General features: G+C 39.8%; 2 protein-coding genes across 2 annotated transcripts in view; one reads left to right on the top strand and one right to left on the bottom strand.

The window, feature by feature from the left end:
- Positions 1-285: 285 nt before the first annotated feature.
- LOC121368073 overlaps positions 286-12467 on the top strand; it is a 32702-nt gene continuing 20520 nt past the window's right edge. Inside the window, exon 1 of the mRNA XM_041492603.1 lies at positions 286-416. Coding sequence (XP_041348537.1) covers positions 380-416 — 37 coding nt within the window. The 5' untranslated portion in view covers positions 286-379. The remainder of the gene's footprint in view (positions 417-12467) is intronic.
- On the bottom strand, positions 1631-3924 carry LOC121368074. Its single transcript, XM_041492605.1, has 2 exons — positions 3484-3924; positions 1631-2524 (listed from the first exon to the last, which is right to left on the bottom strand). Exons 1-2 carry the CDS (start codon positions 3629-3631, stop codon positions 1821-1823), a joined length of 852 nt encoding a protein of 283 aa, XP_041348539.1. The 5' UTR covers positions 3632-3924; the 3' UTR covers positions 1631-1820.

The raw sequence follows: 12467 nt of genomic DNA, 5'->3' as shown, positions 1-12467 counted from the left end.
GATACTATAAAATTTACTACAAGTTATTTATTTCTGAGCCAGTTGTTTTCTAAATTGCACACAAAAAATAGTAATTTTTTGTTATTTTCAAAACATTTTAACTTTTTTTCTTATGTGAAACCAAACTGAATTTATTTACAAAAAACATGTTTGTAGGAGGGTGGGATGGGCTATAAGTAGGTCAGTGCATATACCTGTACCTGTAGCGGTTTGACTGGGTATCGGCATAGTCCCGGAGGTAGGCAGATAGATCTGTTTACTCAACACAATGACTTAGCACAGAATGTCGTAAGAGGTTAACACATTACTAGTAAATGTACATACCGGGTAAAGATCATTATCTCGGTGATGGTAACATTTTGATTGATATCTGTCGATAATGGTGTATGTAAAGGACAGAACTGTCTGGCGAAATGGTACGTAATCTTTTTGTTAAGATTTTGTTTACTTATTAGTAGTCTAGACGAGAATGAGGAAGTATAAATTTATGAACAAAAATTATTCATGAGCCCTAGCTGTAGGGAAGAGTGAATGATTGTTCATGAATCTACACTTTGTCCATTATATATATCGTTGAATATGCATACCAATCCAAAAGCCTTGTGTGAGCATTCCTTTAACCTGAATGATTCAGCTCTCAGTCGGTTGAGTGCTTGCTCGAGGTGCTTGCATCGCAGGATCGAACCACCTCGCTGGATCAATTCCACTCACTGGGTTTTTTCTCAATCCAACCAGTGCACCACAACTGATCAAAGGCTATAATATGTGCTTTCCGTCTGTGGGAAAGTGCACATAAAAGATCCCTTGCTGCATTAAGAAAAATGTAGCGGGTTTCCTCTGATGACTACAAGTCAGAATGACCAAATGTTTGACATCCACTAGCTGATGATTAATTAATCAATGTGCTCTAGTAGTGTCATTAAACAAAACACACTTTGATTCAGCTCTAGTAAATTCTCGGCCTAAAGCATGATACAGATCTGTGCTAAATGTGTAATCTATGTTTGTGTAGACACCTTACTTTGGCTAGTATCAGGTTTATAAAGTTTAAATTACACGTTCATTCAATGATGCAGATGTGTGGCCTTGTGGGATAAAGCATTGTATTTGTTTATAATGGCTGGAATGAATAATAGCCCAGTGATGGGAATTGATCCCAAACCGAGTGCACATCAAGCGAGAGCTTTACACCTGAGCTATGTCCCACCCCCTGAATAATTTAAATTACAGACAACTGAGTAAACATATTTTTAGGGAGGCCTACTTAAGTGATAAAGTGCTCTCTAGGTGCGCAGTCAGTCTGGGATCATTCCCCATTGGTGGGCCTATTGGGCTATTTCTCATTCCAGCCAGTGCACAATGACTGATATATCAAAGATTATATGGTATGTGCTATCTTGTCTGTGGGATGCTGTATATAAAAGATCCCTTGCTAATAATAGAAAAATGTATGACAGACAAGCTCGTATAATAATCTCTCTATATACATGTATATGAAGAGTTCAAATGCAAAAGCCTCTAAGTCCATTTTACCTCTTTTCGTGCAAATTCATTTTTTTTGCTGGGATATAGTAGGAACCCTTTAACAATATTATTCAGTGGTTATAATAATGTTATAAATAAACTAATAACATGTCAAATTTCCACAAATTTAAGTTTAATGAAAACAGGTTTTTTTAATTGATTTTAACAACATTTTTTGGCAAAACCCATCAAGTCCATGGTCTTATTTTTGGTAAGACATTGGTATTATGGACCAGTGGACAATATAAAAACGCTAGAAATTATGAAAGAACTTCAGAACGGCATAATAACAGTTGTCAGTTGTGAGAAAATAAGGCATGGGTGGCCTCAGGAAGTGGTGGGAGATTGTTCTGGTGCTCCATCCAAACAAAAAGATCAATATCCTCTGTTCCCTGAGCCTCGCCTCTCCCATGGTGTCGGACAACACCGAATACGTAAAGGTATAACTGGCGGGAATAGTAAGTCTGTCCAATCAGCGATTTTGGCAGAACCAAGTTTTCCATAATATCAAAGTACATCGTCAAACTGTTGCCCACATCATTCATAATGTTATAAAAAGAACGGGCTCGGCGTCGATGAAACATGAAAAGGGTGATCTGTTCCCGCTTTTCCTCTTCAGACAATTCTGGGTTCTTAATCTGCATTCGGAACTTAACACAGGTGGAACAAATATCTTTAGCTGGATGGCCAAATGCAAGGTTGAAGTCATAAACAAACATGCTCCAATAGAGGGCGTATGAAACTTGTTTGTGGTTTTGATCAATGAACATCTTGTGCATTTTAGCTACACTTAGATCGCTAGGTAGGTATTTTCGTCCTGGTGCTCCGCAGTGAGCATAATGACTAGCCCGGCATGTAAAGGTCGAAATATGAGTGCGAATCCTCTCCTTTTTTAGGTTATGTTTTTCTCTGTTACGAGCGCCACCACGATTTTCAGGTCGAGCTTGCCCAGTTTGTAACCAGTACTTAGCAATATTCTGGACACGGTCTTTCTTGATACCTGAAATGACACAAAGCACAGTGGTGTTAGTTTAGAAGAAAGTGCTATTGATCAGGAACACATATTTTGGTCAAATTAGATCTGCAGACATGTCACAGTGTCAGAGCTGAATTAAAAAAATCTGCGTAAGAATGTGCAATCTTGGGGCAAATTCTGCATTGAAAATAATGCATTTCCCAACCATTAAGCCATTCATAAAATCGTGAGGTCAAAGGCCAGACAGGCGACTGTAGTAGAATTATTTTAATTTTCAAGAAAGTAAAGGAATGTTTTATTTAACAACGCACTCAGCATTTTATATATGGTTATATTTCGTCAGACATATGCTTAAGGTAGTACTAAACCAAATAACTTCCGGCTGGGTCAAAGTTCGAGGTGCACCCAACTTTTGATGGAGAAGTGAACATCACAAGTCCTGTGATTGGTTATAAATGTGAGTGTGTTGGTTGTAAAAAATAAAATAAAAAAGTGCAATTTTGTTTCATCTAGTACCAATGTGTCAAGTAGCCTTGTGCTTGAAACATGTATGGGGTACCTGTAAAAAAAAAGTACTCGAATTTTGTGCGAAACTAGGGTAGTCATAGATGCTACCTGTTATCTCAGAAACGAGCAGCTTGACCCCCATTTTTTTCTGATTCACTTTAAGTGTAAGGGGTGGTAGTATTTATATCCGTGGTGTTTATATCGATTGATACGTTGCAGGTAGGAGTTTTAGCCACATATGTTACTATTGTCGTCTATGGGATTTGATTTGGTAGTATACACCCTATAAGGACCACACATATGTTGAGAAAGGAAATTCACTGCCGCTATACAATAGGCTACTCTTATTTCGATTTAGTATCAAAATACTTTTTATATACATCATCCCACAGACAGGATAATACATACCACGGTCTTATACAGTTGTGAAGCACTGGTTGGGATTGTTTTTAAGAGTAGTGAATTGCTGTACTTACCAAAAATGCTCAAGAATGTTGGCTGACAAACTGGGACTTCACTTTTATCTTCTTTCAGTACACTGCATTTCACACTACTACCCCTACTTCTCTGTTTTTCTTCATCATCTACCCATGGACGCCGACACTTGCATTGAGTCACAGTCATGTGTGTAAGAAGAGCAGCATCCTGTTTGACTTTGTTTGTGGTGGCATACACATGTTTTTTTATGAAAGCCAAGTCATTTTCATTCAGAGCAGTAGCAGTACAGAAACCGGCCTTGGTGTGTGTACATGATACACGTGAAATCTTTCCATCGCCGCTATATCGGGCCTGTTTAGCTAAGTAACGCGCAGCTTGCTTTGGTTCACTGCGTTTTTGTCTTTCCCGATGATGACTGAACAACGGGTTCCTCTAGTTCATTGCAATTTTCCATTGTATATGCTAATTTATTATACACAAACCACAACTTTCACTGATAGAAGCAAGCGTTCATGGACGCCGCCATATTGAAATCACGTGACATCATTCAGTGCTCTGGTTGACGTAATGCATGTTGCAGCTTTTGCAAAAGAGCCATTATGGCGTTTTGCAGGTTCTGCGAAAAATGCCAAGCTTTTGGTAGGATTTATAATGGGACTTTGCGAGTTTTGCATTAAAATGATTTTATTTTCAGATACTAGGCACTGAAAGCTACAGTATGATGCATGAATCTAATTTTTTGTGTTGATGGCATTTAGTGGGTTTTGCGCCTGAACTCTTCATATATAGATTAAATCTTCTTTTTTTATGTTTTAAGATAAGTCTTTATCTGAGAGACTGTAAATGTTGTTTTACAGCATTAATTTGTTACAAATATATTCCTCTAATTAATGTGTGGCACAGGCCTTGTGATTTAAAGTATGCAGGTGGGCTAAAAACAACTTGCCTAGATGGGCTGTTTTCAGAACAACTCATTTTAGGTAGGCCTCCCTAAAAATATGTTTACTCAATTATTCAGGGGGTGGGACGTAGTCCAGTAGTAAAGCTCTCGCTTGATGTGCACAAAGTTTGGGATCAATTCCCATCATTAGGCTGTTGTTCATTCCAGTGTTGTGGTATATGCTATCTTGTCTAATTGGATGTTGCATCTAAAAGATCCCTTGCTACTAATGGGAAAATGTAGCGGGTTTCCTCTCTAAGACTGTATGTCAAAATTACCAAATGTTTGACATCCAATAGCCAATGATTAATAAGGAAGGAAATGTTTTATTTAACGATGCACTCAACACATTTTATTTACAGTTATATGGCATCAGATATATGGTTAAGGACCACACAGATATTGAAAGAAAACCCGCTGTCGCCACTTCATGGGCTACTCTTTTCGATTAGTAGCAAGGGATCTTTTATATGCAACATCCCACAGACAGGATAACACATACCACAGCCTTTGATATACCAGTCGTGGTGCACTGACTGGAGCAAGAAATAGCCCAATGGGCCCACCGACAGGGATCGATCCCAGACTGACCACGCATCAAGCGAACGCTTTACCACTGGGCTACGTCACACCTCCCATTGATTAATAAATCAATGTGCTCTAGTGGTGTCATTAAATAAAAACTAACTTTGGTTTTTTTTTTTACTATTAATTCATTGTTATAACCCACTTTATCCTAGGTTTTCTTCTGCATGCTGACATTATACTTCAGTGAGTTCCAGGCAGTTAATGTTTCAGAAAACCAGGGGATATTAAAGGTGCGGTAGGTTAAGAATTAAACAGAACACTAATATTGGGATTTCAACTTTGTGACTTCAACAGGATTTAGGGACGGGATGTAGCCCAGTGGTAAAGCATTTGCTTGATGCACAGTCAGTCTGGGATCGATCCCCATCAGTGGACCCATTAGGCTATTTCGTGTTCCAGCCAGTGCTCCACAACTGGTGTAACAAAGGCTGTGGTATGTACTATCCTGTCTGTGGGATGGTGCATATAAAAGATCCCTTGCTGCTAATCGAAAAGAGTAGCCCATGAAGTGGCGACAGCAGGTTTCCTCTCTCTATATCTGTGTGGTCCTTAACCATATTTCTGACACCATAAAACCGTAAATAAAATGTGTTGAGTGCGTCGTTAAACCATTTCCTTCCTTCGACAGCATTTATTTCTGTTAGTATTTAACAAGTATAGGGAGAGTACTTCTGTAGTTGGGTGATTTGTTAACATTATTTAGTCTAGGTACACGCAGGCTGTTTGTAGGCCACCTGGTTGGCATTTTATGCAAACTACATGTATGGTGGGCACAGGCAATTGCCCACATTAAAACACATGGCCTGGTGGCAGTAGCTCAAAGCTTATACATGAAACTTATGTTACTTTTCATGGGGACATAAGGATTCATCACTCAAAACTATTGTTTCTTAGCCAAATGCAAATGCCAAAAAAAAAACAAAAAAAAAAAACAACAACAACAACAAAAAAATAAACAAACCAAAACCCTCGAAAGTAATCTGAGTTATCTATTTCTACTTAGGAAACACATTACTGATAACACAAAATAACCTAACCTTGACATAGTAAAAAGTCAATAGGAGGAGATGGGTAATATTTAACTAATGACTAAAACTGGTTTATAGCATATTGTGTTTATAACGGTAATAGATCACAATATGCAATGCAAACATGTCTGAGCAAAAGAGAGAGAGAGAGAGAAAGAGAGAGAGTGAGGGCGAAGAGATGGTGAAGGAAGAATGAAAAAAAATAGATGCAGACAGATAGAAACATGGGAGAAAAGACAGACAGACAGACTGACAAAGACAGACAGGGTGAGAGAGACAGAGAGGGAGACAGAGACAGACAGGGTGACAGACAGAGACAGATAGACAGAGATACATACGGAAAGACAAACAGAGAGAGACAGACAGACACAAAGACATACAGAGAGACAGACAGGGAGGAAGAGACAGACAGGAAGACAGAGAGGAAGGAAATGTTTTAACGACACACTCAACAATTTTATTTATGGTTATATGGCATCGGGGAAGACAGAGAAAGACATACAGGGAGACAGACAGTGAGACAGACAAGGAGACAGACAGAAAAACAGAGAGAGGGACAGATAGACATAGGGGTTAGAGAGTGGTGGGGAGAGAGAGAGAGAGAAAGAAACAGAGACAGAGAGAAATTGTGTACACCACTATTGTATTTTATTGTCTACTGTTGACAATTCATTACATAATAATAATAATAATAATAAAATTCTTTATTTTCAGAGGGTAAACACATTCAGTACAAGGTGACTGGTCTCCCATGAGGCCCTCTCTAATCTATACATGATATTATACATACATACATTCAAAGAAACAACATCAACATACATGTAATATGTATAGCATGAGGAACAATAGCACATATTATGAATATATAAATAATATTTAAATCAATTTGTTAAGAAACTTGAGTCAGTGATAACTCAATACATCATAATTATTTTAACAAACACAAAATCAACAACAAAGGTATATCTTAAAATTGATTATTATTTGAATAGTGCTTAAAATAACTGGATTTGAATGAGGCGAGGGATTGAGAATATTTTATCTTTGAAGGTAGTGTGTTCCACAGTTTAGCTCCCCTGCATGAAAAACTATGGCGATAAAATTCTGTTCTTGGTTTTAATTCATAAAGGTGATTATGTTGAGTTGACCTCAGATTTAAGGAGTGAATTTCTGAAGTTGTTTGAAACATTGTTTCTAGATATGATGGAGATAGTTTGTTGAGGACTTTGTAGACAAACTGGCAGGTTCTAAAGTATAGCTGGGAGGTAGTGTTAATGCACCCTGCATCACATACTCTTATTTGTTCAGCTGATACTCGAGGACCAACAGGTAAACCCACTAAACAACAGCTGGTCCTCACAACTCTTCATTTCTGGTCCTGCACTTCCCCGATCAGTTTGTAATCAAAGGTAACGCTCCGAAGTGACGCAGGATCCACACATCGGCCCAAGAGGAAAGCACTGTCCCGTAGATCATGGCTCAGATTAACGGCTTTCCAAACACACGTGTTGCCAGTGATAGGTGACAGGGCTGAGAGTAGAATCAACAGGTCTGATGTGTATCAATGACGGTCTCTCAGGGTTCGAGCTGTGAATATCTCACTGGAGATGAAAGGCCCCAGGTGTGCTCTTTGCAAAGAAATTGGAGCACAGTTTTATATGCCATTGTTACTGAATTGTTATCTCTTTGTGTGTGTTAGTGTGTTTTCATTTCGATTGTTTATGAAACCGGGCAAGTCCTAGTTTTTATAAATAAAAATTAACAAGGAAGTTGTATTGTTGTAAGGGTAATTTAATTGTTTTTATATGCCATTGTTTCTGAAGGGGCTTATTGTGCATATTTGTGTGTGTGTGTGGCCTTTTTTTTTTTTTTTTTTTTTTATTATCATAAATCAATTTTTGTGAAACTGCAAGTCGGATTTCAATTAAATGAACAAGGAAGTATTTTAATTTGTTTTAATCACCTGTAAAGAAAAGCATGTTTGCCTTTTGCCATAGTTGTAGCACACATGCTACAGTTACGGTACTGAATGAAATGTTTCATTTCAGTGGTTTGTAAATCTGCTAGTCCATAGTCCAATTTTAATCAAATGAGTAATGAAGTTGTATTGTCAGACTGATAGAACTATGGCAATATTTAACAAACAAAAAAATTAAATTGATTTCTAAGGAAAGTTATGTAACTGTAAGGGGAGTTGAAGGTTTTAATTTTCTGACAGTGATATTACCCATATTGTTCTGTTAGGAGGGTAAGTTGCTTACTTTTTTATGGTTATGCATGTCCCAAGTTTAATTTTTGCATTTTTTCATGTCTGCATTAAAGTTTTATATTCATGCATATCTAAGTTAAGTTTTTGTGTTCATGCAAATAACATTTTGCAATTTGGGGGTAGGATAGTGTTAAAATGCTCGCCTAATGTGTCATTTTAACATATAGTCTTAGAGAAAGAAAAAAAAAACACTACATTTTTTCATTAGTAGCAAGGGATCTTTTATATGCACCATCCCATAGACAGGATAGCACATACCACAGCCTTTGATATACCAGTCGTGGTGCACTGGCTGGAATGAGAAATAGACGAATGGACCCACTGATGGGGATCGATCCTAGACCGACCGCGCATCAAGCAAACACTTTACCACTGGACTACGTCCCACCCCCATACCCATTAGTGAGTCCATTCAACTGTTTCTCGTTCGAGCCATAACCGGTGTAATAAAAGCGGTAGCTGTACTATCCTTTCTGTGGGATGATGCATGTAAAAGGGACAATGCTGCCATTCATGGACTGGAGGCAGTGGGTTTTCCCCTCTTTGTTCTCTTTGTGGTCCTTAACCTTAAAGGGACATTCCAGAGTTTGCTGCGATTTATAAGATGTTATCGACTAACAGAGACTTTTTAACAATTGTAATTACATATCAGATATATTTGTTTTCTGCATAAAATATTAGTGTCTGTATATTAAATGTGTTTCTGATCGTTTTAATATTTGTACTAGGTTAAATTTCATTTTATCTCCTAAAATATATTTTTTCGTACCTACAAAATTATTAGAAGACAAAATCCAGTTTGGGCTTCTTACAAATATTAAGACGACCAGAAACACATTGAATATACAGACACTGATATTCGAAACAAGAAAATATATACTCTTCAAAAAAAGAAACGCAAAAGGGTACAAATGGGTTATAACTCTGATTTTATGTTTCCTACCGGTGCATGCTTTGTGAATATAAGGTCATTGCATGTCCCAAACACATTCCCACGGTTACATTCGATAAAACGCAGCTACTGTACAATAAAGTTCCAAAATGTGAATATTCGCAAAAACGCAGCCACGTGCAAACCATGTCACCACTGCACGTGCGTTGTCTGCACGTGCAACATGAACACCGACAATATAAAAGTGCAGGGTGTTCGCTTGCCTGGCCTCTGTATCTGGCCGACAGTTGACAATCCAGGACATGCCACGTCTCAGTGAACCGCAGAGAAACAATGCCATCGGCCGACTAGACGCAGGCGAATCCAGAACGGCCGTTGCCAGGGCATTCCATGTGTCCCCAAGCACCATCTCCAGACTGTGGGACCGTTACCAGCAACATGGATCAACACGTGACCTCCCTAGATCCGGTCGACCACGGGTCACTACCCCCGGGCAGGACCGCTACATCCGGGTACGCCACCTTCGGGAACGATTGACTACTGCCACCTCCACAGCCACAGCAATACCAGGTTTGCACAGGATATCCGACCAGACCGTACGGAACCGCCTACGTGAGGTAGGAATTCGTGCCAGACGTCCAGTTCGAGGTGTCATCTTAACACCACAACACCGTCGACTCCGACTGCAGTGGTGCCAGATTCATCGACAAAGGCCTCAACTGCGATGGAGACAGGTGTGGTTCAGTGACGAGTCCCGATTTCTGCTCCGACGTCATGATGGAAGATGTCGTGTGTATAGGCGTCGTGGTGAACGTTATGCGGCAAACTGCGTGCAGGAAGTGGACAGATTCGGCGGGGGTAGTGTCATGGTGTGGGCAGCCATCTCACACACTGGCAGAACTGACCTGGTCCACGTGCAGGGCAACCTGAATGCACAGGGCTACATTGACCAGATCCTCCGGCCACACATCGTTCCAGTTATTGCCAACGCCAACGCAGTGTTCCAACATGACAACGCCAGGCCTCACACAGCACGTCTCACAACGGCTTTCCTACAGAACAACAACATTAATGTCCTTCCTTGGCCATCGATATCACCGGATTTGAACCCAATTGAGCATCTATGGGACGAGTTGGACCGACGCCTCCGACAGCGACAACCACAGCCCCAGACCCTGCCCGAGCTGGCAGCAGCCTTGCAGGCCGAGTGGGCCACCATCCCCCGGGACGTCATCCGTACTCTGGTTGCTTCAATGGGCAGGCGGTGCCAGGCAGTTGTCAACACACGCGGAGGCCACACCCGGTATTGACTCCAGATGACCTTGACCTTGGTGGTGTGTCCTATCACTTACTCACAATGGACTAGAGTGAATTGTGAACAATCTTGCAACATTTGGTAATTATCGGACTCACCATTCAATAATTAAATCAATTCTCCAAATGTTACGACAATGTGGTTTTGCGTTTCTTCTTTTGAAGAGTATATTTAATATGTAAGTTTACATGTAATTACAGAAATATTTTATTAGTCGGAAACATCTTACAATGCAGCAAACTCGGGAATGTCCCTTTAAGTCCAGTACCATACAACTGTAGGTAAAGTGTATTGAGTGCATTGTTAAATAAGATATTTCTTTTTTTCTTTCTTTCATTTTGCAATTATGCATGTCTACGTTTCTGTTGGGGTGGGATTTGGCTCAGTTGGTTGAGTGCTCGCTTGAGGTGCTTGCGTCGCAGGATCAAACCACCTTGGTGGATCCATCCAATCAGTGCACCACAACTGGTCAAAGGCTGTGATATGTGCTTTCCTGTCTGTGGGAAAGTGCATATAAAAGATCCCTTGCTGCATTAGGAAAAATGTAGCGGGTTTCCTCTGATAACTACGAGTCAGAATTACCAAATGTTTAATATCCAACAGCCGATGATTAGTAAATCAATGTGCTCTAATGGTGTCATTAAACAAAACAGACTTTAATGTTTATACATATATAAACAGACACATCAACAAATATACTGAATGAAATAAGAGAACACTTAACTATTACCTACAACTAAACCCTCATCCACAGTGTTACCGACAGTCAATCCCACAGTACTGACAGTCAATCCCACACTACTGACAGTCAGTCTCACTACTGACAGTCGGTCTCACATTACCGACAGTCAATCCAACACTACTGACAGTCAATCCCACACTACTGACAGTCAATCCCACACCACTGACAGTCAATCCAACACTACTGACAGTCAGTCTCACAGTACCGACAGTTAATCCCACACTACTGACAGTCAATCCCACACCACTGACAGTCAATCCCACATTACTGAGAGTCAATCCCACTGTACCGACAGTCAATCCCACAATACCGACATTCAATCCCACAGTACTGACAGTCAATCCCACATTACTGACGGTCAATCCCACATTACTGACGGTCAATCCCACATTACTGACAGTCAGTCTCACAGTACTGACAGTCAGTCTCACAGTACTGACAGTCAATCCCACACTACTGACAGGCAATCCCACAGTACTGACAGGCAATCCTCTTAGTACTGACAGTCAATCACACAGTACTGACTGTCAATCCCACAGTACTGACAGTCAATCCCACAGTACTGACAGTCAATCCCACAGTACTGACAGTCAATCCCCTTAGTACTGACAGTCAATCACACAGTACTGACTGTAAATCCCACATTACTGACAGTCAATCCCACAGTACTGACAGTCAATCCCACAGTGCTGACAATCGGTCTCACAATACTGACAGTCAGTCTCACAATACTGACAGTCAGTCTCACAGTACTGACAGTCAATCCCACAGTACTGACAGTCAATCCCACAGTACTGACAGTCAGACTCACAGTACTGACAGTCAATCCCACAGTACTGACAGTCAATCCCACAGTACTGACAGTCAGTCACATAATACTGACAGTCAATCTCGCATTACATCTGTGTATTTTGTACAGACATAATTACTCTCGGTATAGTTCATTAAATTTGATCTCAAATACCACGTTTCCTCATTTGTTTTCATCAGTATATTAGATTTTTAAAAAACCCACATCAACTTGATGAATTAATAGACACAACAATTTAAATAGCAATATTTGTCCTGTGAAATAAGAGATGCAGGTTTCTGAGGTGGGTTTTTTTTTAATCTCTTGAGTGACTAATGTGAAACTTTTACCTCCAAGAAGAATGATTTTGATTGTAATTAAGTACAAGATTACCATGAGTAATGGAGGAGGAAGTATTTGAGCATTTAGTATTAAGTCCAATCACAATCTCCTTCCAT

Source organism: Gigantopelta aegis, chromosome 3 (genome assembly GCF_016097555.1).
Source record: "Gigantopelta aegis isolate Gae_Host chromosome 3, Gae_host_genome, whole genome shotgun sequence".
Taxonomy (NCBI): domain Eukaryota; kingdom Metazoa; phylum Mollusca; class Gastropoda; order Neomphalida; family Peltospiridae; genus Gigantopelta; species Gigantopelta aegis.
This window is presented reverse-complemented; position numbering and strand designations above follow the sequence as displayed.

What these genes read in the sequence shown, in the direction of transcription:
- LOC121368074 (XM_041492605.1), bottom strand. Translation starts at nt 3,631, where the DNA reads ATGACTGTGACTCAATGCAAGTGTCGGCGTCCATGGGTAGATGATGAA. An exon ending in AACATTCTTGAGCATTTTTG is followed by an intron (nt 2,525 to 3,483) that starts GTAAGTACAGCA and finishes GTGTCATTTCAG; the next exon opens with GTATCAAGAAAGACCGTGTC.